The 26,166-nt window shown below is 41.0% G+C and overlaps 1 protein-coding gene and 1 long non-coding RNA gene across 6 annotated transcripts in view; one reads left to right on the forward strand and one right to left on the reverse strand.

Moving 5' to 3' along the window:
- Positions 1–19,189, reverse strand: tmem102 (transmembrane protein 102). 4 transcript variants are annotated; one of them, XM_026317350.1, is made up of 6 exons: positions 19,015–19,189; positions 17,437–17,648; positions 6,440–6,778; positions 5,145–5,338; positions 4,662–4,874; positions 1–4,424 (listed from the first exon to the last, which is right to left on the reverse strand). In XM_026317350.1, the coding sequence occupies exons 2-6, from the start codon at positions 17,636–17,638 to the stop codon at positions 3,825–3,827; spliced, it is 1,548 nt and encodes a 515-aa protein (XP_026173135.1). In that variant the 5' UTR covers positions 17,639–17,648; positions 19,015–19,189; the 3' UTR covers positions 1–3,824. The 4 variants fall into 4 exon arrangements, with proteins under 4 accessions (XP_026173135.1, XP_026173144.1, XP_026173127.1 ...); XM_026317359.1 differs by having other exon boundaries at positions 19,010–19,189; XM_026317342.1 differs by having other exon boundaries at positions 18,894–19,189.
- LOC113136512 (uncharacterized) overlaps positions 17,524–26,166 on the forward strand; it is an 11,046-nt gene continuing 2,403 nt past the window's right edge. The window contains exons 1-3 of one of the 2 annotated variants that reach the window (XR_003296269.2): positions 17,620–17,658; positions 22,209–22,286; positions 23,966–24,111. This is a non-coding gene — a long non-coding RNA (uncharacterized LOC113136512). Of the gene's footprint in view, positions 17,659–22,208; positions 22,287–23,965; positions 24,112–26,166 lie in introns of both variants that reach the window. The other variant, XR_003296270.2, reaches the window with a different exon arrangement.

The raw sequence follows: 26,166 nt of genomic DNA on the forward strand, positions 1-26,166 counted from the left end.
TAATTTCAAATGTAGTGATTTATTTCATGCTTGAGCTTTAAGACTGATCAATATAAACCCCCAGAAAATAACTGAATAATAAATACAGCAAATCAGTTGATACAGAGAAAATAATTTGCACTTATTTAAAAAAAAAGAAGAAAGAACTCAAGTCATAAAAGAGATATGAAATTCAATTTCTCAAACGGTGGGGTGATTCAGTACAGATGTTTATCTCAGCACTTCAGTACAGACCAGAATGCATCTGTTGAAATAGCAGTGAAAAGTTAAGAGTTGACTCTGTTCTCAAGTAGAGAACCGATTAGAACGATTTGATGGTTACATTCATTGTACTTATTTAGCCACAGCAGCTGAATTAAAGACTCACCAGAGGTTTCAGCACAAACAATGATTAGAGATAAGGTAGTACAGAGCCAAGACTGATGTTTTGGATGTTGTCTATGTTTCATGCAATCCCTGGACAGTAGATAGTAATTCCCCCTTTGACAACTGTCTTAAATCTACTGAAGTACAATTAGAGTAGGTGCTGTAAACAACTGGACTTTCCATAGGGGACTTGATTGCATATCTAGAAACTATTGTAAAATACAGGAGTTTATAAGTCTCCACAAATATTCCATGTGTACAATTCAGGAAAGTCATTGATTGTGTCCAGTGTCTGGTAATCTCTAACTAGGCCCATTAAGGTACAAAGTGAGACACACATTTTCACGCATTTTCCAACACTCTCAAACATCAAAGAGAGCAATGAGGAAGTTCCTTTCCACTGACTATACTTTCCAATAGTTATTAAACGCTGTGATTTGCTTTTCTAACCCAGTACAGTTTGGGTAATGACACTCATGGCCTGTCTTAGAAAAGTGCTGAGAATGAACCAATTCCTGCTGAGACATCCTTTACCACCACAACACACTTTGGTTTTCTTCAGGTTCAATTCACACACACAGTCTTACACACACCAACAGTATAGACACTATAAAACATTCATTCAGCAGTAAGCAAATGACATAGGTAGAGTGAGACTTTGAGAAATCGTAGTGTAACACCAGACTCAGAAATGTCCATACACCAGTCTCAATGAAAAACATTCCACCAGCAGCTTAAAAAAAAAAAAAAAAACAGAATTAACCTTAATATTTGCGTTACCTGTACACTACATAAACGTAACTATACCAACCAGGCATGCTTGTAGCATTTTGTTTCCAAGAAGCAGCATCAAAGTATAAAGTAAACTCACTTTAATCCTCATCTGTTAGCAGAATTTCTATTTTGGATTCATTAAGTTAAAACAGGTAAGACCCACAAAGCTAATGTAAGCAGAGAGTATTACTGCCTGTCTGGTTATACTTGGAGCCACTACTCCCATTTACTGGCTGCACAGCTCACAGTCAAATCAGCTGAGTGGCACTGCAGCACTGTGGCTGTAAACATATGGTTGGAGCAGTACCAGTACTGAGAGAGAAAGAGATGCCAGCCCTCTAAGAAGAAATCAACATAGGATGAGGGGGAGAGGGAATAAAAGAGAGGAAGAGAAAGATAGAAAGCAGCAGAGAAAAAAAAATGGACATAGAGACAGCAACAGTCCCAGAGAGAAGCAGCTGTCCACTTCACATCTTTTCTAAGGACCAAAGGAGGGCCTGTCTCTCTCCCTCATCCCTCTGGGACAACTGCAGTCTGCTGAGAAATGATAGGGCCCAGCAACTAACACACACCCAGCTGAGGGGATAATTCAATAGGCGGCATCTGGGTATGTGTCTGTGTCCTGCTGCGTGGTTTGTCTCTCAGCAAGCACACAATAACACGGGCGCGCACACACACACACACACAGCTCATTAAAAAAGACCAACCAAGCAGAGGAGACAAGGAACAATTATCAGAATCAGTCAAGTCAGAAAAAAAAAAATTTTTAAAAAAATCGAACAAGCACACAACTGTCATTTTTTTTTGAAGGAAAGTTAATATAAATACTCAACGTGCAACAAAATGTTACAAGGCCCTTTGTGGGATGTTTAGATAAACTGTCTTGACTTTGTTGTGACTAAGGTGGATAAATAACCCTAAAAGCCCCAACTCAACACTTGTTCTGGGCCTGTCTTTTGATCAGTTTGACTTGACAATACACACTGCTGCTAATTTCATTCCTTGTATCTCCAGACACAGGATTTCAAACTTTCTAAATCCCCTCAAAAAGGCCCTAACCATTCCAAACAGAAAAGAAAAAACAATGTAAACTGTCTGTGCAGGTAGGAAAAAAGTAATTTCATGTTTGTACAAAACCCATAAAACCATCAGTAATTTAATACCTAACTGGTTTCATTTAACATCCCCCTGTCCTTTTCAGTCTTAACCAGGTTTCCAAGGTCCAGCTGCACCAGAAAGTGGCACAGCGGTGTTCACCTGCATTTGCTTTGGAAGTATTTGGTTGTAGAAGCTTAAAGATGTCATAGGTATGATTATAAATTACAATACTTTAATTATAATTATCAATCATTTTGCCTGTAAAGTGTTTCAAAGAAGTTTTTTATCCAACCAACAGTCTCAAACTAAGAGAAATTCAATTTGTTCTCATTCATGCCAAAGAAAAGCATCCAGTCAGAGAATATTTGACACTTTTCCTTGTAAAAGGTTTGAAACAATCAGTTGTCAAAGCTTTTGCAGCTCCAGGCGGTGACACCTCACAGGGCTAAAATGGTGCACTGCTGTAGCTGGTGAGCTAACACTAATACACCAGTCAGGACATGCTAACCCTAGTCAGTCGCAATAGCCCATCCAGCTTCTTTTAACCTTCTCTAGTGTGCTATTAGCATGTTGCTAATGGGGTATGACATAAAAATGTGCACTTGAAACACTCACTGAAATGAGCTGATTTTGCTGCTCAAATCTAAACTAGTTTTAACTTCTGGTGTGACTGAGCCTTAAGAAGGAGAAAATGCGACTTTACCTTCTGACCATGATTCAGTGGAATCACCCATTTAAACCAAAAGGTGATGTTTTGGGATGTGTAAGACATTTTTTTACTTTGTAAAACTGCTCAAACTTTGCTCTTTGGTACATTCCATTACCTAATGAAATGTAAGCAGCAGGAGATATAGTTGAAGGAGGTCTGATTCATTGAAACTAAGTATTATGAATACCTGAGAAAGATTTAAAAAAAGTGAACAAGATGCTATAAATGAGATGTGGGAATCAAAAAAGGCTGAACTGTAGCTGAAACAGAAGAGCCTGTTCAAGACTCAGCAGTTGTCCTCACAAAATTACATTCAGTTACATCAGCCACACCTTGTTTTTCCTTTCTAATTCTGCCATCGCCCACTCTGAGAAATGCAGCAATCAAGGAGCTTTTCCCCCTTTGTTGTCAGCAGTGTTAAAACACATAGGCAGACGTGTGTGCACACACGCACTCACACACGGTGTTGATCTTCAGTGGACTAGTTTCTCATAAATAAAGTCGGCCCGTGTCTTTGTAGCACCAGCTGATGAGTCTTGTTAAGGCCTGCTCGTTAGGAGAGGGCCGTCTCCGTGGCAACAGCTCGGTGACATCATGTCTGTTGTGCAACATCTACAAAACTGGATGTCATTTGTCAGTAGCAGGACGTGTGAGTGTTTGGTTTAAAGTCAGTCAGCAAGGCTTTGTTGCACTGTTCAGCCGAGGGATGGTGAACAGGAGGAGTGTGTCCAGTTTCAGGCCTGCTGTGTTTTGAAGAAAAACACCTGCCTGATGTTTCATTCTCTGTTCTCTGTGATGCAACGTCTCAGAGCATTTGCAGACTGTGTTTGCAAGTTAAACACACACATTTCCACGTCTTCTCTGGAGCGTGTCTGCATCAGTAGAACTTATCATCGATGCGGAAGTGTGGCCGGGTGACATCATCAGGGTTGAGGAAGACAGATATGGATTTCCCAGGGTTCTCAGTGACCAGCTGCTGCAGGCGCTGTGCCAACTTGTCTTCTGATGGCGAGATGATGCCGTTGGTTGGGTGATGGCCAGGGGAGCCATGCCCATTGGTGCTAGCTTTTAGCTCCTTCTTCAGCTGGCCTGCCTGCTGAGCTTGGTCAAGAGCGGCTCGGAGGTGCTCACTGGGATCAGAGCGCACGTGGGCCAGTTTCCTGGCAACAAGCAGCGCCTGGCTGTCTGTCAGGTGCTCTAACATATTGCACTGAGGCAGGAAGTAATTAGGGCAGTTTTTACCCAGGATGCAATGGGCCAGGTCATCTAGGAGACCCAGGAGGAGGCGACCAGGGGTGTCAGAGTCAGGGCAAGACAAGTAGGCAGCAGGAAGCCGGTCGCAGGCCCACAAAAGCAGAGTGCGCAGGTGGTAGAGGCTGAGGCCTGTACGAGGACGGGACAGGATACGAGACAGCACTGCCTTGGCTGCTTGGAAAGCCTGGGCCATTGGAAAGGGGATGCACTTCTTCAACTGAACCTGTTAATAACAACAACACTAATTAGTCAAGCAGGAACAGAATAAAGGACGGTGGTAAACCTTAATGGAAGCATTGGACGGATGGTAGTGCGGGATGAAAAAAAAAAGAAAAATGGCAAATCAATGCAGAAAGAAAGAAAGAAAACCAGATGGAAATGTTGTACCATATCTTTTAACCTCAAACAAGGTGGCACCAAACGTGACACAAAAAATACATTACATTAACAAGCCCCTCACCTCGCTGCGTGAGAATGCTAGCCTCCACTCCCTGTCGGGCCGGCCACCCAGTGGGGAACAACAGGGCAGCAGATAGAAGCCTGATATGGCCTCCTCCTCTGTGATTTTACCATCCCAGAAGTGGTTGGCAGTCAGCCAGCCTTGGGCCACAGCAGGCCAGCCCCGAAATGACACTACAGGCAGCAGGTCGTACAGTACTCGGCTAGAGCCTGCCTGCAGGGAGGACAGGGTAGACAAATATTACAACAACAATCTGTCCTGAATTTCTGTTCCTCTAAAAACATTGTTAAATCAGTTTAACCTTTGACTATAAGTTGCTCCAGTATTGATTTCATTTCCTGAAAATGTGCTTTTTAAATGAGCAAATTTTGAGCTAAACCAAAGTTAAGCAGTCTGACATTCCCCATCGATTTGGACATAATGACTCCAACTGCCTTTGTTTTAATCATCATATCCAGAAGAGTGCAAGTGTTTAATCTGTACCTGGAGGATGATGGTAGTGAGGGGTCCGTTCCTCTCCAGCCGATCCGGGGTGGGGATGCCTCTCTGGGGGCTGCGCCTAAGCTCGCCCACGGCCTCGCTCACCACCTGCCAGAACCAGTCTGTCACCAGGGTGGGAGAGAAGTAGCATCCATCAAGAGACTGAGGTGAGTCCAGGGCGGGGCTGGAGCCTTTGCCTGAGTAGGGAGAGGGAAGGTTGAATACTGTTTCTCTCTAGTGTTTAGACTTATGAGTGTATGTATACATACTAAAGAACCACAACAATCAATCTGACATCTGTTTATTGCACCAAAATTTCAGTGTCCCAATGGAAACTAATTCATACCACAGGCAAGAAGCTCTGTGAAATGTCTGACTGATGAGTAGCTCCAATTGAACCATGGAGATGGTGTTTTCAACAGTCTTATATATTTTGGTTCCAAGCACCTGATAGCGTGTGAAGAAAAGTAAATCACCTGAGAAGATCTGCTATGCTATGTGTTTTATAACGTGTAGTAGATTTACTATATTTGAGGTTTGGATCGTTGTCACCTTGGGAAAGACTGATCAATAATAAAAATAATGGTTACTTGCAGCCCTACTAAGAGAGCTGTCAGTGCTGCACTGCAGAGAATTAAAATTTAATTTCAATTCCTGCTCTTTTGAATCTTTTAGTAGCATTTTGGTGTGATGCATGAACATGCTGTCATCCAAGAGTGACTAAATCTGTCCATCATGCCACAGGCACAGTAACATGAGATCCCCTATGGGAAATGTATATTCCCAATTGCTGAAAATTAAAGAAATTCATATCAATAAATGTCATTATTTCTTCTCATCTTAGAAGTTTCACACTCACGAGTGTGTGGCAGAATGATGTTGCAGTATAATCTGGAAGTTCTTGAACTTTCGATTGTTAAGTTCCACTCATAAATGTTTCAGCGTTTATATCCTGAGGAGGCTTTTCTTGTTCCGATTAACAGGCCTCTGCAGCAGCTTGCCGGGCAAAATAGGATCACAACATCATGCATCAAATTATCTGAGTGAAACACGAACAAAATTCAATCAACTCCCTTTCCTTCCACCCTGTCCTGCTACATTACCTTCGTCATTGTCTAGTCCACCCTCTTCTCTCTCATCTCGTATCTCTTTATCTTTCTTACCCATCCTCCTTTCCGTATTTTCTATCCCTGCATTACATTCATAGCTTGCTTACCCTTTTCCTCTTCTTCATTATGATTTTCTCCATTACTGTTCTTTCTCTGTCTTTGCAATGATTATCTTCCTTTTCTACTTACCCATTGCCCCATCTTCTTCTTCCTCTTCCTCAATGGGAAGTCCATTCTCCTCCTGACAACAGATGCTCCAGCGAGACAGGATGTTGGAGTCACAGAGACGGAGGCTGAGCCATGAGTGGCAGGGTGGGGAGTGTCTCATGTCCAGGGTAACTGGCTGGTTACGGTCGTGGAGCTTCAGGGCAGGCACCAGCAGAGTGAAGTCCAGGTCGAAGTCAGCCCCTCTGGCGTAGTCCCCCAGGTCCTCTGGGTTGAGATCCAAGACCCCCTCCCGGGCCCCACCTGACAACAGCAAGTACTCATTGGCCACCGGGAGGCGCTGGTCCACTTTCTGGACTAAGCCTGGAAGATTTGGGGGTGAGGAAGAGACCCGAAAATCAATCACACTTATACAACTCACATTCAGAACGGTTAGTATGTGCCGAAATGTGTTTCCACCAGCAAAACTGGTGCAAGGTTTCTCTGACTCTCTCTCACTCACAGATGCTGAATGCACCTGTGACTGAAAAATATACACACCAGATCTGGTAAACACGCTGAAACAGGAAACAGCAGGTCCGCAAATGAATGAGGCTGGAAAATGTCAGGCATACTGCGTATATTCATGAGTGTGAGCTGCAGTAATACTGACAGAAGGGTGAGTGTGAAATTAAAAGCCCCCTGAACGAGCACTGAGTTAGACATTAATGATAATTTCAGTGGCTCACTCTGCACTGTGTACCAACACAATACAATTATACCATGACTGGCACATAGATTTCTCCTCTTGAAGATAAACAGGAAACAGGCAAAGACAAATTGCTTTAAGAAAACTGCCAGCTTAGAACAACCTGGGACATATTTTTGTGCTTTGGTTTGTTAATTGTTCACATGAGGAACATGGCAATAACACTAAAAAGATGTCTGATTTTCCGGAGTGCTAAAAAGCTTTCTTACCTCTTTTCTCTGAACTGTTTATATGATAAAAACTTGCCTCCGAATCCCTTTATGTCTACTCAGCTGTGTTGTAAACTTCCCAGGCTCTGGGCCTATGGGAGATGCACAACTGGAGCCAAGTAAATAATGTTTTGCCAGCTTAAAGGAGCTACTGAGAACAGCTTGATCCAAACCTGTGTTGGTCCAGAGTGAACTGCCAGCTTATATAGGTCAAAGGTAAAGGATGGGCACTTCAGAACCCTTTGTAAGATCGTGGAAGTTTGACCTCAAGCGTTTATCCCTCCAGGACATCAGACCAAGTCCACACGTCATGGCTGGGGGCAAAAGACCTCCTAATATAATTCCTCTCATCCAATTACATGGACACACAACCTTAGTGGCAGGGTGCCATGTCATGCTTTCATGTGGGTGTACCTAAGCATGAGAAAAATTGTCAAGATGAGTTATAAGCAAAATACAGGTAAAAGGAAAAATACAGTGATATTCACAAAATGGCATCAACAGAAACCCTGGTCTTCATGCTTCCACTTCGGTAAATGTAGAGTGATAAAAACTATTGAAATTCAGATATATGATTTGGGTTATATGTTCCTCCCTCATCCTTATTACTAGTGCAAAAAAAAAAACGCAGGCCACTTTTGCAACTTTTATCAAAAAAGTAAAGCAACATGGTGGAATATAAAAGTAGGTGGGAAATGGGAGGGAAAACATTCACAGAATGGAAGGCAAAGGAAGAAATACTAGTGAGGATCTCTCCAGTGCTCTGCTTTAAAGAGATGAAAAATGAAACTGCATCATTTGACACCACCACTGGGGTAGTATTCAAAGAGAAGACAAATAAGAAGTATGTGACAGCATATCTTCACATTTCCCAACAGAATCAACTCATCTCCCTCTACAAGCTTCCATCTATCTTCTGACTCCACTGCCGGTGCTCAGTCTTAAGCCAGGAGCTCCGACTCAGAATCTTCTGCCTCTGAACTCTCCCATAACATCTGCAGGTGTTCCTGGTAGCATTCAACATCAGGTATGCAACATATGTTTCACTGTGAAATGTTTCTTGTTATCTTTAAAAAAAAGATTAAATATGGGGAAGTATTCTCTAGTGTAGGTTGTAATGAAATCTGATACAGTGAATGGTTTTAGCTGCTAAAAATGCTGATATGCTGTAGGTTGCTTTCAGTTATTACACACAGAAATAAGTTGCAGCAGCAGCACTAGGGAGTTGCTGGGCTGTCCTAACGTTCTGATTGGTGGAGTTTGTTAACGCTGTATGCAGAGGAATTCAGATTGTTATTTACGAGTGAGAATGTGTTATTTCATTGCTTTAATAAAACCAAACTGCATCTGCCAATTACTTAAAGCCAGAGCAGCAAACTTTTGCAACTCAAACATGTTTTGGTTTATTGCTCGATATTCGAAATTCAAGATGATAAAGAAGATGCAAATAAAAGCAGATTTCCCATGACTTCAGTTGTTGCAAAAAAAAAAAAGTGCATCACATTTTACTTATTTCAACTTTAAGTGAGGTGAGAACAAATTCTGACCAACTCATTATCAGAACTTGAAATCTGTTAGGCTAGACTGGAGAAAGAGTGGAGAAACACTGGATGGGGAGATCAAAAAAAAAGGCAGAGAGGGGAGGAGACAGTGTCAGAGGAAGGAATGGATCAGACGTCAGCCAAAGGGCAAAGACTCTGAAGCTGTGACTCCTCTGATTTGTTTGGTTTTATCTGCCACTGATAAATTGGGTCAAATAGGCGAGGAGAAGGGAGAGAGTGACGAAAAAGAGAATAAAGAGTATCTTATCTCTCCAGCAGCGGCTTCAGTCAGTGAGAGGAGCACAGTGGAAAAACTCTATCAATTAGGGAGGCTCCTCCGATCTCCACGCTGGCTGCAGGATGTTTGAGGTTGTTCAAAGGAACACAATCTACTTTTTAATCCGAATTCTGAAATCGACAGTTGCACGCCGCTCTACTGGGCATCTGCCAGTGAAGACGCACGCGGATGCACACGCGAACACACTTCAACACACATGCACGTAGACACACACAGTCTGAGAATAAGGCTGAAATGGAGACAGTTTAGGCTGCTTTCACAGCCATGGATTAAACCTAATCCTTTAAGAAATGCCTCTGAATGCAGATTTTCATTAGAGGGAAGTTTTCCATTAAGAGCTATTTTCGGACTAGACCCAATTGCGTATCTGTGAAACGGCATGGCATCTAGCACAGATAACTTTTCACCTTTTGACTATGTACAATAAATTATGCTACATTTAAAATAATATTTGTAATAAAATGTTATACACTTTTAACACTGATGAAAAGCTTTTTATACTTTCAGCCAACATAAAGGAAACTTTCAAGGTTGAAAATCATGTGTGCTGCAATCAAGGAGCAATCCTGCTGTTGTTGAAGTCTGTGAAATAACCTGCTCCAAGAGGAGGCTGGAAACAAGTTCAAAATCTGATTTTAACATCAATAAATCATCACAACTCTAATCGTAAACAAACGGCAGAGACGAAGCGCAGCGGCTGCTGACCTCTACGCTTTAGTGCTTCAAACACAGACATGGTTCTGCTGTGAAACGAGTGCAGAATTTAATTGTAGTTTCACCACGACTAGCTAATTCTACTAACATCCATATTTACTGTTACCAAATGGACATTAATAGAAAAAAAGAAGGGTAGAGAACCAAAAGGAGCACACAGTTTATAGAAAATGTGTTTCAAACTTTGAGAATCAAATACAAAGTAAAGCTTCCCCTTCAATATTTCCAGCAGGCCAGGCCACCCCTTCACTCTCTCCCCTGCCTAAAAATATGAAAAAAAAATACATCATGAAAACGTAATTTACTAATTTACTTTGATTTCAAAATCAATAGATAATTTCTTTATGCAAGAGGTCCATTTTGTCATCTGTCTTTGGAGTTTGTTAACAATTCAATTCATCATTGTGTAATACTACAGTGATGGATTGAACTGCATCAATACAGCATGGGCTCACATATTAAACAGGCTATTTGGCTGTAAGCTTTAACTAGAATCGGCACCTCGATTTTTATCATCACTTTCCAATGAGTTTCTTTTTACAATGATTTACAGATATTATATTATCATGAAAATGAAGCAGTAGCACAAACATTAAAACACCCATACTGATTGCATTTCTACAATAGTTGCGTGCATTCAGACATGCCTACTCTGAAAATGAATCTACTGAGTGACACTGCTGAGAAATGCCCCCTGAAGCAGAGCAATGGCAAGATAGGAAAGGCGTCTTTCCTCATCACACCCATAGCAGAGTGAGAATATTCTGCCACACACCTCTTGTTTGATAGACTCCAAAAATAACTATGTAAATCTCTGGAAAATGGGATTCCTCTAAATAAGCCAATGACTTCTGTGTGTTGTTGCTGGAGAGGGACAGACTCTAAAGGCTGCAGTAACTACTGAGATGTAAGCAAAGCTAGTAATCTCATTCTAATGTATTTCATTTTAACATTATTTTATCATGGGGTAAGTGTTTAACATTTACAAATGTTCTAAACACTCACCCAGTGGAGCTGCCCAACAAGACAAGTATAACAAAAGCCTGGAAAAACTACCACCTCTTAAAAAGAGAAGTAGTTATTTTTACTTATTTGGTGAGACTTTTGTTTGTAGTTTGAGACCACTCTCATGTTTCTGCACTAAAAGCTAGAACCAGCAGCCAGCTGTGTTTTTACAAAGGGAATTATGCACCAGCTAATAAGGAGAAATTCAAGCCTAGTTATTTTTTCCTACTTTTAATCTTCATGTCAAATAGTAATAACAAAAAACTTAGTGACAAGTCCACAGGATCAAAAACTTGTATCTAGAGAACAAAAGGCAAAGATCCTGCAGATTTTCCATTGATGAACTTTGCCTGAGGAAAGCAGCTTTGACAGAATTGAGAGTGATATCTATCTGTTCATCTAACTCTTAGCAAAAAAAAAAAATATTTTTTTTCTTAAAAAACCTTATGTCGAAGTTCATCTCCAGTGTCTAACCATCACATGATGCTGGCAGACTAATGCCAAAATTAGGATAGATGTTAAAAGGTTTTTCTTTTTTGGAATACAGGGAAAATATTCCAAGTGGAGTAGTCACATGTTATGTTTCCACCTGCTCTGGGACTGGTTTTACGCAGATATAGTCCATGATGTAAACTGCAGTGAGTAAACGTTTCCATTAAACCTTCGCAATGTGCTCTACGCCCCCGCCTCACCTGATCACGATTCAAATGTTCTTATTTTGAAGACTCTCAACTGAGCAGCAATGACAATTCAAATGCAGGTGCTTAGTGAGCAGCTCCACTGCAACACACAGGAATCAGCTTCTTGATTCATGGCACCTTGGTGCAGTTGTTGCTTATGGAGGGTGTCCAAATTGATGCTGCACTTCTCCTACCTCTGTGTGACCTTACTGTTATTTGAGACTCTTATATACTCTGTTATATTGAAACTCAAATACAGCAGCAGAGCATGCCATAACAGCAATCTTAAAAGTAGCTTTATCCCAAAAGGAGCAATTCAATCCGTTACAAATGACTCTTGACTAATGTAGTCTCAGCCGGATGTTATCTGTGCTTTTCATCCGGCACTTCTCACAGCCTCACTTCACACGCTAATAGAAGGATTAATCCCAGACAGCCCAGACGCTGAAAGGTGAGCCATTCCGCCTGCTCGCTGTTTATGAATTCATATCAAGGCAGAAGATTAGCTCCAAAATAGGCCTTTTAGTGGGGGGGAAATGGAGAAGTTTCAATTTAATCTGATTGGGGACGGGGTGTCTCAGATCACTGGGCCAGGTGCTTGTGTGTTTATGACAGTATGTGAATGTGTTTAATACAAGAAACAGGACTGAGAGTGATTGCAGGCATGTTGTGTCTAAACCACCTGCAGAGAGAGAGAGAGAGGATGCAGGAAGCTGTCAGCATCTTCCAGCTTGTCAGTGCAGTCTTGATGCCAGCTACTCTGTGATACCATGTCCCGCTAAATGACAGGCAATTATCACTGTAAGAAAAAAGTGTCATCACAGCTTTGCTTTCACATTTTAATGCAGCAGCATGGCTGCAAAAAACCAAGCACGACGAATCCTGACCTATGATATCCCTATTAAGGATTGGCTAAATAAGGGAGAAGCCCTCTGCAGAGATCAGTTAAGTCTCACAATAACTAATTATTAAGTAATTAACTCATAACCTCATATATGCACTGCTATAAGCAATTAGGAAGCAGAGCAGCCAGAAAAACTGCAGATCACAGACTGGCTGTGAAAGTATTCAGGACCCCTTCCCTCTCTGCAGAATTTATTGTGTTCCAGATTTAATTGACACGGCTAAAATTGATACTTCTGACCATAAATCTTCACCAATTAATACTGTGAGCCATAATGGCAGAATGAAAATGTGTTCCAAAGTAATATTTTTTACTTTACACTCAGTGCCTACTTGCATAAATTGTTTGAAATGAAGAGTGTAATGTCTGTCAGTTTGACTGCAACACTGCTCAACACATTATGAAAAACCTGTTAAAGGGATCACCGAAAAAATTCAGCCTGTGAGTGACTAGGTGTGTGGCAAACCATATAGTTTTTTTAAAGATTTTTTTTTTTCCTCCAGCAGCTCCGACAGCTGGAGCCTGCATATAAGATAGTGTTATCAGCTGACAGCTACTAGCCAAGTGATTGCTCCCACTTCGCCCCAGGAATACTGATAGTGTTATTATCAAAGATCCAAAATTACAACGTCAACCGTGGTTATTAAAATGAGCAGGATGGCAGACGACCTGTCATGCAATGTGAAAACACATCTTACTTAACAAGCCAAATTCAGTAAGTACATATTTATTTAGATACAATGAAGGACACTGTGAATGATGTTGTCTGGCTGTTGTCATGTTCAGGAGCTGGACACTCTGGAAAGCCTCCGCTAACAGAGGTTGTGAACTCAGCTAAATTCACATTAGCTCAATTGTGTTTCATTTTCACTGAGCAGCTTCCCAGCAATTCAAAGTGAATCCAGCCATGTGCCAAGAAAGGTGTCAGTGGACAAAAATGGCCACCATTTTACAGCAGAGAAGATGCTGCTTGTCTGTGCAGCTTGGCACCGGGTGCTGATGAGAAGTGAACACAAACAAAGCCTGAATAATCACACACAAATTTTTCATTCATCTACAGTTGCAGTTGCAGTTTCATGAATCTTGTCTGGCTGCCAGATGAAGATCAGTTCTCAAAATCATGGCTGGCATTAACAGAGAATTATTCAGCCAGAGCAGCCATGTGGACGCCCAATGCAAGCCCACACTAAAAACAACAGTTCAAGTGTGAGCATCAGAGCAGGGCCCTCTAATGAGACAGGAAGTGACAGCAGTGAAAACAGCATTCAGCTGTGAATCATTCACACAGACGTCTATCAGAGTTAATGGGCTGGAGTGACAGACCGGCCAGACGGTGCAGATCCAGCAGGCCCAGTAAGGTGAACTGCTGGGAGACAGTTGCCACTCTGATGGTTAAAATTTAACCAGAAGGGATATTTTCCTCCCAAAATAAATCATGCATCACCTCATATGAAAGCTAAGCTTGTACAGCCTTGGAAAGGTTACAAAGACTGAGGATAAATTTGGTTACAGATAAATGCACCCAGTATTAAAGTATACGGCGCACAAACTTCAGATGCTCTACTCTCGCTAGTGAATTCTTTTTTTTTTTTTTGCATAGTTGCTTGATTGTGAGCAAAACAAAACCTACAGAAAAATACACCAGTTGCTATTTTATTAATATAGAAATATGAAGAAAAAATATCAGAAAACCTTCTTCTAGCTACATAGGTTGTCCCTACCAGGGTCAGGTACCATTTCTACCAGTTAAAGCTTTCATATATCTGGTTTACCTCCATTTTTAGAGAAAATCACAGGAAATCTTGACTTTTAGGGGGATTGATTAATATGCAGGCCCTTGTGTTACTTCACTCCTGTAGACACAAACTCAGGCTCAAGCTGAACTTTTGACTTGTGGCTCCCCAGACTTGATGGAAACCAACTCAGGTACTGCTGATCAGCCTTCTCCGCCTACCCTCCTCCACAAATGTACACACACTTAAGTGGTATGAGTGTAAAGAATAGTGGAAAACAAAGGGGGTGATGTAAGACAGCCAACAGGAAGGCAATAAGCATATCATTGTAGGACAAAGTGAAAAGCTGGTTTGCTGCATGAAGTAAATATAAGTAGAGGACCATATCTCTGGGTATGTTCATACCTAGCAGAACCCAGTTTCTGTTTTCAATGATCAGCACGGTCCCTGATAATCTTTTGGAGGTTTCTTCCTCTCCACTGTCGCCAAGTGTTTGCTCATAAGGGATTTGTTGAGTTTTTGTAAAGTGCCTTGAGATAATTGTATTGTGATTTCGCTCAATACAAAGAAACTGAATTTAACTGAATTGAAATTGGATTGACTGAAAAACCTAATTCAGCAACATCATACAGAGACAAAACAGAGCTCATAACTTGAATCAAAGGTATCCAGTTTTATTGACATCGGGGAGAGGGTGAACCCTGAACTGAACTCTCTCATGCTGGCTAGCAAACTTTAAGATCTGAAAGGTTAGGGTGAGGGTATGTCTGGGCCCAGCATCAGATCTTCTGCTTCACCGGCAGTGCAGATGTACTTCAGTCTTCATCAGACTTTTATTTTTCAAAAGATATATACAGTAGCCCCCTCCACGTTTGCCTGAAGGCAAACCACAGTGTTTACTCAAATGAATGGTAAATAAAAACCTCATCTTATATCTGTCAGCCTGTAAAGAAATTCACTGGGTGCACTTGTGTGTGAGTTTAATCTCTTTTCTCTTTCCTTTTCCCTGACAGTGCAAAGCTCAGTGGGGACCCCTCTGCAACTCAAACTTTCCAAAAGCCTGAAATTAAAAAAAAAAAAAAAATAGCCATGTGTGTTCAGTGTCCATGCAAACACAAACACCAGTGACAAAGCTCCTCCAGCAGAGGAGTACATTGCAACAAGTCATCTCCATCAAGAGGATAATATTTGCTTTTCAGTGCTGCCTTTCATCCTCTGCAGGGCCATGAGAGCAGTGAATTCTTAGTTCCCCTACCACCATCTACTTAACTTTATATTCCTAGAATCTAACGCAAACCTTTTTTTCTTTTCACACAGTCAGAGCTGTCACAGCAGGCGGTGAGGCACAGTATATGAAAATACCTGCAAACCATCGGTGATTATGCCAGCAGAAGCAGCCTCAAAACTGAAAAAGTTACCGACAGATTCTAGAGAAAGTGGGAGAAGACAAAGAGGAAGCAGAGGGCTTTGCACCGGCATCATGAAAAATGAAATGCGAACAAAAGAAAAAGTAGAGAAGGAGGTAAAAATGTAGTAAAAAGTTTTCAGAGAAAAACGTATTTGGTGACATGATAAAATAAGAAAAATAGGCCTAGATACTATTTTGATTTGTGTGATTTCTCCCCTGGGAGGTGGCCTGTCTGAAGAAGATATTTCCATTTGGTGAGAAGAGTAAAGCAGAGGAGAACCATGTGTGTCAACCAACTCAAGCTACAAATCGGTTGGGAATAGAAGAACTATGTGACAGGAAGAAATGGGAAGCTGACTTGCAAAAATGTGAAACTGGGAAACAGGAAAAAAGTGAACTTAGAATTTAAAAATAAATAATGCAGAAAACTTTCAGGACACTGGCCAAACATCCATCCATTGTTTTGACTGTACAGAGAATGACAAGGGACAAGTGACAAGGGAGGGGGGAGAGTGCCACCTATTGGACAAACAAACAGATGTCACTTTTTCTTAGCTGACAATTTAAAAAGATGCAGCCTTGTCTCCCTGAGCCCCTCCCTTTAGGAGGAGAGCGTAATTATAATACAAATCACATAGTAGATGTCTTTAATTTAAGTTTGAAAGAGTTCAAATGTGAACATTGCATATCATCACAAACTAGAAGCCTCTAGTTTTACAGTCTCTAGTGTCTGCCAGAGGACTCAGCTGAAGACATTGCCCATGATCCATCATTTCAATGCAGACTGCACATAGCAAGTTTGGCACAACAACCTGAGCCACAGAAAGGGTCTGCATAAGACAACTACTGTGTAACATCCCATTTATATAATATGTTGCAGCTTTGTCCTTTCGGTGGGTTTTTGGGGTCAGGAATATTTACAATGACTGAGATTTATTTCACACTATATTGTAACTTGAACTGTGTCTGTTACCGCAGATTGTTGGTTGTTGATAATTTTTCAATTGAAAAATTAAAAAGGATGTGTATATGGCTTTAGGAGGAAAATACAGACTAGTAATTAGGGGAAGCCTGTACAAACAGCATAAAAATACAGAAACACACTATGATAAGGATTAGCTCCAGTGCAACATGAATTTCAGTATTAGAGAAAATGTACAATGTACACCCAACTCACTGCATGTTAAGACGTGCGCAGTAGCCAGGCCAGTCAAAGTGTGGGTGGACTGGACAGTTTGAAAGTGAGAAAATGTGTAACAGTGCAGAGCAGGGTGTTTCTGACAAAGATTAGTCATTGCTCTCAGTGACACTACCCTGAGTAAATAAATGTACATGCATATTTGCTTGCTAAGAAAAGCCAGCAGCAGATTTAAAGGTACACAGTGAAGAAAATGCTGAAAAAAGATGCTTCATTCTGAGTTATGGTTTAGTTTTATCTATGCCAAGACACAGTGTTTCACAAAAACATATTTGTAGAGCTATGCATCAGCTGTTGTACAAAAGAGCAGCAAATGACACACACACACACAAAGTATAAGCTGTGCAGTGGAACATCACCACCATGTAGGGTGTCTCCACAGCTACTGTCAACTCAATTAGTAGTTCACTGATAGTTATAGTAGTTAATTAACTTCAGGGAATAAATAATTACTACATCAGAGGCCTACTGTATTAACACAATCACAATCTATTACAACTCCGTGGTATTAATAAAATGAACATTATCAAAATCATCTGTGATACAGAACATATTATCCAGTGTGTTTTGCATGCAGACATACCTAACATGTTGAAGATAAAGTCCTTGGCTGTGTGGACCTCTAAGGCAGTTTGATCGCCAAACTCCCCCTGCTCCAGTAGTACCAGCTCAGACACCTGCGCTGACAGCTGCTCCAGGGTGGCCCCTGACCGGAAGTCCACCTCTGACAGCTTCTTGGCAGGTGCTGGGGAGCGCGGAGCTACCGCACTCATCAGGGACTCCATCTCTACAACCCTACAGGCAGGTAAAGAGAAGTCACTTTAGGTTTGTCAATGCACATGTTCAGGGTTTTAACATCACAGTAGTCCTGTATTCACGGCTAACACAGTCAAAATGGGTCCCCTGATAGATGATTATCCTGTTATAGCACAAATGAAAAAGAAGTGCCATCAGGAATATATTTGAACTGTTTTCAAGGTATGTGTTGCAGCCTGCGTTTAGGCTGATTTAATGTTATTAAACCTTCACATTTTCATTGACGTAAAACACTTTGCCTTGTTTACACCAAGCATATGGTTATTGCTTAACATCCAATCATTTAACCTCACGCTAAGCATTTTGGGTATGAGTCACTGATAACATTAACAACGGCATGGCTTATGCCCTTATAGTTTACTGAGTCAAACCTGATATAAAACTTTTATATTTATATACTTTTATTTTTAAAACATATTTTCTGACACAGCGAAGCAACTGACTGCATTTTTTATAAGATACATATTAAAATGATAATCAAAGAAGCCTCAAGAGTGCTTCTCATATAATCAGTTTGAGGTTTTTGCATTAAAGATTACATCATGAATGCATTCTTAAAAATAAAGTTGCGAACTATGCAGGTTGATTAACAAAACTTTGGCTACTGCCATGTTAGCAAGAAAAACCTGACAGGGGGTTAGCGTTAAGTCAGTTCAGTACCAGGACCAAAGGCTTTAGCTAAGTGAGAGGCCACTCTGCTAGGGTTAGGTTTGACTGCTGAGTGGTTACATATTCAAATCACTGTGTAAAAATAGTGTGCTCCACAGTAACCACCCAAAAAGTTGTAATGTAAACAAAGCCCAGCAGAGCGGAAAAGACAACATGGCCTCTGCCCCACCGAACTAGGTCAAACAGCGAGCAAGCTCCCCTTTTTCTAGCTGCTAAGCTAACAGCCGAATAAATTAGCCAGCCTGCTGTCTGACTGTTATTATCTGATTAGTTCATTCATAACACATAACAAATGATTCCGGGCTGGCTCTCACAGACTCGTGTGATTCCTGCACTGTGGCACTGGCAGACTGTTTCATTAGCTGTGATAAGGTCGGTGTAGCGCCTCGCCCAGAGTCGGCTAATTTCTGTTATTAGCCAAAATTAGCCAACTAGCTTTATCCAATTAGCATGCCAGCTAACATGACAGCGAAGCGCAGCGACACACATACAAACGCGCGCGCACGCACGCACACACTCACACACAGTCACACAAATAACGTTATAGATACACACACTCGTTCACCCACATGCATTCAGCTCGGGTCTCCGTAGCTTGTGAGTCGCGGATCAGAGTGAAAAATCAATAGCTGTCAGGCTAAAGCTGTCAAATATCGCACACACACACAGACTTTACACAGTGATGGGAGGGAGTTTCTTCGCTATCTTCTCTGTTTATTGTTGTGGTGGTCCCCAGGCTTCAATCCGCCTTCTTCAGATGTCATCTCCAACAGGTTCCAGGCGCCACCTTCCCCCTGGCAACACCGGCCCAGAAATCATGGTCCTACTCCGAGGATCCAGAGATTTGTGTGTGTGTGTGTGTGTGTGTGTGTGTGTGTGTGTGTGTGTGTGTGTGTGGCTCGCACCTCCCACTTCAACAAAACTACAGACGGATTTGTGAGGTCAGGTGTAGGATTAAAATTGTGGCTGTGTCCTCGCAAAAAAAAAAAAAAATTAAAAAAAAATAAAAGATATGCCTGCACAGCCAGTGTTTTTGATGCATGGGCATGTAAGAAGTCCTTAATAAGTCCAGCAGCAGCGGGGTCCTTGCAGGCTGCTGGGTTTGGAAGAGTCTATTGATTTCACGTAGATTATGTTCAGAGGATGCTGCACCTTTCTATGTGAAGAGAAGCCTCGTGTAATAATGTTTTATTACATTTTAAATGCCAGCCTCTAACTTTGAGCACACACACCAGGGGATGTGTGATGTCTGGGAATTTTTATTATCCAGCTGGGAGACTGCAGATGGTAGTAATGGTTGGGGTTGTTTCATAATCTAAATTACATTACACACATACTCTATAATGATAATGTGAGGGTTTACAGCCAATAATAAATATGTATGAATAAGCATTTCTCCCATGGCTGCCGTTTTAGGACTCATCTGTCCTAATTGTTGTTTTTGACCAATAGGCTCACTTGTAATGTTATTTTTTAACGTGAGCTTATGTGGGTAAATGCAATTATGACAAATATATACATTATAGAAAGATATACATAGTATAATCCACACTGCAGTGTAATTCTAGTACCAATCATTAGATTTATTTTATTTAGTCTTATTTATTGTAAGAATATTCATACTTTAATCTCAGAACTATTATTACTTTTTATTTTGTTTATTTGGTCATTATATATCATGGCACTGAAGTGCTGTGCCATATACTTTTGACTCATATCAGGGCTTCTAAAAATAATGTAAACACTCAATAGACAATAGGACTGAAGTGCTAACGACAGAAGTTCATACCTATTGAAACTTTAAATTGTTCTCCTGAGATGCACTGCCATCTCATTAAGTGTCTTCTCACCGTAGAGGAATCATTTTCTGTTTAATATAGCCTACATGCATAAACCTCCTTGATTACACTCAAAGTTCATTCATTTCCACCATGACTGTGAAACTTCTTTGGATTGATAGTGTCTGGAATAACCTGTCAGACCTCTGTTTCAGCCTGCCGATTGATCATTGGCACTGCAGTCATGCTGAAAGTGGGAAGAACTGTCTGTACGGTGCCATACGGTTTGTGATTCATCAGTCCTTTATGTCTGATAAGTGGAATATTTATCAAGGTAATGCTGTACCAAACAGCACTTAATGAGCAGGTTGAGGGAGTGACTGCACCTGTCTGCCAAATGAAGAATAAGACACAACCTTGGCCTTCAGCAGACTTAATGAGACACTTCAAAAATGCGTTCACTGTCTCTTAAACTCACTGCTTTTAACTTGTCCTCTCTTACTCTGAACTCTTTGCCACAGGAATTGAAGAAATGAAAAAATATTACCCAGTTTCTTGGCAATTCAAGAATTTCTGCTCCTATAAAAAAAAAAAAAAAAATCTTCCCATTTACAAGTCAGATCAGGCTCAAATTGCAGGCATGTGGTGGCAGTTTCAGGTCAAGTGATGATATGCTATCCAAAGATTCAATCTCTGCCATCAAGTCGGTGCTTGTTCAGCAAAATTAGTGTAAGAAAACTGTTAGAGAGGTGAGGTGGGTAAAAATAAAGGGGAGAATCAATAAAGAGAAGCATTTGGCTATAAAGGTTTTTGAGAAATAAATAAATTCCCCCTCACAACCAGTTAATGTTATTATTTATCTTTTTCCAATTGTTTTTTTTTTCAGAAGACAAAATTTAGGTATAATATATTCACTTAACAAAAGTCTTGTCTCAACTTGTTCCTCAATAACTCCTGCTGGGCTTTGTCTACCCATTTCAGAAATCCATTTTTATGATCAGCTTCTCTAAATCTGAGCATCTTTATAAATGAGGTGGGTATTGGAGGAGAGAACTAGAGTGAGAAGTGAGAAATTAGCCATAGTTTGGTCTAGATATTCATCTGTGTTAGGAGTCACAAATGAAAAATCCCACAAAGCTCTGGTGTACTCTAGGAGCTTATTATATGTTTCTTCTATTTGAACTATATAATGCTCTTTTTCCAGCTATGGGACAAATGTAGTGAAGCAAAAACTATCAGTTCAAGGTTAGAAAACTCTTTTTCCAAAAACTGATGAATGAACACTAAAATGTCATTGTTTTATGGACATATTACTTTCAACTTTTATCCCTACACCCACTGTCATCATCAACTGTTTTTGTAATATCAATCAGATTGGACAGCACAACCCAACCACTGCCACCATCTACCATTTCCCAGCTGCCTAATAACAATTCCCAGACATTACATTACTCTGTGAGATGGCTGCCGCTGATAGTGGTTATGGTGATACGGTAACAATGGCAGCTCCCCCCGGTGTCATCCTCTTAGCTCCTCTGATGCATGGCCGTCATCGTCGCGCTGCAGATTGAAGTGAAATGATTGCGAATAAAGCTGTGAAAAGGAGGCTGTAGTGATGGGGCCTCAGTGTCCATTGAAGTGAGGGAATAATCTATCTGAGGGTGTGATAGCTCTGACCATCATTTAAGTGGCTTGAAAAGGTCAGCGGGGGACTGGGATGTGAGAGAGCTTGGGACAGCCATTACAGTCATTCCGCTCCACTGTGCGAAGCACCCCCATCTAATTGATGTCTCTGAGAGAGGATTTTGTGCTGCTGAGGTGTGTATTACACAGCATGCACTTAAATATATTGGCTGTGTGTGTCTGTGGGTGGATATTTGTGTACCCTTTTGTACATGTGGATGAAAGCAAGGAAGCTCTAGGTGATCACATAAGATGGCCTGGGCAAACTTGTCATTCCATGTTTTGAAGAAAGGATCTGGGGAGTATACCTTTCCACAGTCAGCCCATCAGTTCCTGTAAGCTCTCTATCACCTTGCTCTTTCATGACTGATGACTTCTACATCACTCTCTTCATCTCTGACCAAAACAGACTCAGACCAAGAAATCAATGGAACAAGGAGCTGTTCCCCCCACCGGAGGAGCTGATGTAATTAAATCCATCTGCTGGGTAAGATGAGAAAAGGGCAAGTGAGGGAAAGGGGGGGAAAAGTTTAACTAAATAATATATGCTTGAGTAGAAAAATAAAGGAGAGGAAAGCTTGTGAAGTGTAGGGGAGGTCCCTGGAGGTACAATTAACAATATCTACTGTTAGTATCTGTGCTTCTTCTTCCCCTGATGCTCACAACATTATAGACTGAGACAGAGGCAAAGCCCCAGACAGACTTTGTGCCAGTGGGTTTGTTTCTGTAGGCCGTCCTGCTTTATGACCATACACTGTGCATGTAAAAAGTATTCTCCCCACTTGGAAGTTTTACAACATTGATTTAAAGGGGATTTAATGGGGCTTTCTTTTTTCGCCCATTCCTTTAAAATAACACATCTAAATCACCATTGGTGTAGCCAATACACCCTTGTTTATTCTTTTACCAAATATGCTTTACAGTAGAAAGTTTCAGATTCCTGGTATTGTGTGTATGCTGGATCATTATTAGTAACATCTGTGCTTTTAAGATCTTACCTGCAACCAAAGGACTTTAATTTATTGTGGTGTAAGCATAATATCTGGGAGGGTCAACAAAGAAATGAACCAAAAATAAAATAAGTATTTCTAAACAATTAAACCCATCATTGGATTCCTTCAGCTGCCATAGGTGATTGGATGGTTGGAGTTAGATCCCTTATATATAAGGCTACAGTCAGTTAGCTTAGCTTAGCAGAATGACTGGAAATTGGAGAAACTGCTAGTCTGGCTTGATCCATCTAGTTCTTGGCTCTGAGAAATTGCCCTGCACTCCAAGACATTGCTGCCAAGAAATAATCCCCTTTGAAACATAAAATTGTTGTTTTTACACTTCAGTTTATGTACAGATTAAACAAATGACATATGCTGTGTTAATTAGTGAGCTTTAGAGATTGCAGATTTTGTTACTGTTGGACAGAGACCAGTGAGAGAGACCACCAAAAGAACTCTAGCGAATCTAGTTCCAGGCTTCGGAGGGTGAAACGTTCATCAATAACACCTTTATGGTAGGGCTGCAATAGCAAAATGTAATAGCTCTCACTGATCATACAAAATGGTTAAAGCAAAATGTCAGTACTTGCATTTGGGATTGTTTTGTTAAACTATTTTCAAGGTTAACAGTAAACTTTTATACTAAATTATTTTACCTTGTGTTGTTATAAAGTGCATATTCCTAATGAAGGCAGCACAATGGATTAGTGGTTAGCACTGTTGCCTCACAGCGTTGGGACCTTTCTGTGTGGAGTTTGCATGTTCTCCCTGTGCTTGTGTGGGTTTTCTCCAGGTACTCTGGTTTCCTCCCACAGTCCAAAAACATGTATGTCAGGTTGATTGGTGACTCTAAATTGCCCATAGGAGTGAGTGTGAGTGTGTGAGGTTGTTTGTCTCTATGTGGCCCTGTGATGGACTGGTGACCTGTCCAGGGTGGACCCCTGCCTTTCACCCAAAGAGAGCTGGGATAGGCTCCAGCTGATCCATGTGACCCTAAACAGGAATAAGTAGGTATAGATGATGGATGGATATTCCTAATGAAATGTTGTGTGTGGATTATTAGGATGCCCAGCCCATTAGCTTTGTCCAACAAAGCTTGTGAGGATAAATGGTTAAAAATATATAATAATTTGGAGGTATGGAGTGAATACCTATTTTTATACCTATCTTCCAGGCTGCATCACAAACTACAATTAGGTAAAGGGCTTACCCAGAAAATCAGTGAGAGAAGGGGTGGAAGGTGACTCACAGACAAGATCCCCTGGAGCCCAGCTGACAACATGCAGGGAGCACACATCAATGAAAGCCCCCATGTCAAAGGTAAAGACTGCAGATGTGCATTTTTGGCTGAAAGAAGGTAACATCCAACAAGGGCTTTAGATTACACCAATGGAACAAAGGTGCTTGGAAGCAGGTGAAGAGTGCAGCAGCCAGGAACCCCTCATTGATCAGTGCTTAGACTCAATCAAGTCAGTGGGGTGGTGGGCTAATACCACTGAGGAGCATGCAGAAGGTAGCACTTAACAAGTCCTCAAGAGCACGGAGAGTGAACAGCCAAAGAAAGAGAGACTGTTGGGCAGAAATCCAAAGTGAATTGGCCTGCGAGTAGTGAGAAAGTCTTATAGGACACTGTTAAGACAGATCTGATAGGTGCACTGGAAGGGCTGAAAGTGACAGAAGAGATAAAATCAAGGTGGCAGCAGGAGATAGATGGGCTTGTCCAAGAGTGAAGACAACTCAGAACACAGTAGAAGAAAGGTACAAATGGCATAAAAAAGAGGGCAGGAATGCACTGCAAAATGACCCCAATTCAGGGCTGACAACCTTTAGAAAAGCACAACATCTTAGAAAAACAAATGGAAAAAGGGGTGAGCAGTTTTTTATAAAGACCTGTATAAAGACCTGAAGTGTCACATTAAAGAAACTAGAGGGAACCTGAAGATTACTTAGAATTATTGTATACAGATAAACCAATAGAACAGGGATCTAAGTTTATCTGATGTGCCCGCCATTATGATGAAGGTTAAACCAGAGAAATAAAGGAAATCATACATGCTGGCATGATTACAGTTTGTTGTTGATGTAGTACACAGTATACTGGTTGGCTTAGCATATGGCTAGCATTCTAATTAGTTTAGCATTCTAATTAGTTTAGTTTAGTTTGATCTATTTGGGTCATGTTTTGCTCTACTTTTGGGTGATTTAACTATGTATTCATTACTGCAAACATGTATTTAATTCAGATTATTTTGTTGAGCTCTACTTTTACTTTGAAATTAAAGTCTTTCCTGTCGGTAAGTATCAAAAAAGCCACATTCGATCGTTTTAGAGGCAGTGTACACTGAGTGCTGTGGAAAAATGCTGTAAGAAAAAGACACAAACTGTTTAGATATATAGTGAGAGGACTGAATAGCTTTGTCTGAATCACCTGGGAAGTTATGGTAAAGGAGATTAGGGAAGTCTATCCCTCTATTTCACCTTCCATTTCTCCATCTCTCATGTGCTCACACATTAAAAGTGGTCTGCCAGAACAGAACATTGTGATCCAGTTAATGGATTTTATCACAGAGGTGCTGTGCTGGCAGCAGCAGGATCCACACATCTGAACGTCAGCTCTTGAGGAGAGAACTAAACAGCCCTAAAATAAGACTGCTGTGTGAAACTGGTCAAAATCACATGATTTTCCTCTCAAGTATTTAACACGTAACTGAAAATTTGATGATGGCACTTCAAATATGCATCCAACTTTGCAGAACCTGCTATTACTTGAAGTCATGTGTCTCCTAGAAACTTTAAATTAAATCTGAGTCAGATGTGTGACCAGGTGTCAGAGCTTTCTGTCCTGTGTGATCACTTGGTCCCAGACAAATGCTTCCCAATAGCTACATCATTCTAATGAGGATTTTATGAGTCGTGATCAAGAGCTCACTGGCAATGTGTTCTGTCAATACTGCCTTCTCTTCTGAGCTAAGCCTTGGCTTATGTGCCGACCCCAGCAAATTGACCTGGAGATTTATACAGCTATTTTCTAAAGGTCCCCATTTGTGGGCCTACATTCAGGAAGGCGAATTAGTGTTTCAATGGATTTCACTTTCAATTTGAATGTGGAGTGGTTGGAACACGGCCCCAGCTAAGGGGAGGCCATGGATAATGAACTCCTTTTTGAGTTCTGCCACTTAGAGGATCAAGGCTATGAAGATGTTCAGAGCTGTGAGGGAGAAGATTTCCTTCAGCTGCCATAGGTGATGAATCCTATAGGTTTATCCACCCTTCTCTGAAAACCATGCTCTCAACTGGCACTGGCATCAGTCAGTTATGAATGGTTTGCATTTTGGGACAGAATAGCTATAAATCCACAAAATATGCACTTTAACC

This window comes from Mastacembelus armatus, chromosome 18, assembly GCF_900324485.2.
Source record: "Mastacembelus armatus chromosome 18, fMasArm1.2, whole genome shotgun sequence".
In the NCBI taxonomy this organism is placed as follows: Eukaryota; Metazoa; Chordata; class Actinopteri; order Synbranchiformes; family Mastacembelidae; genus Mastacembelus; species Mastacembelus armatus.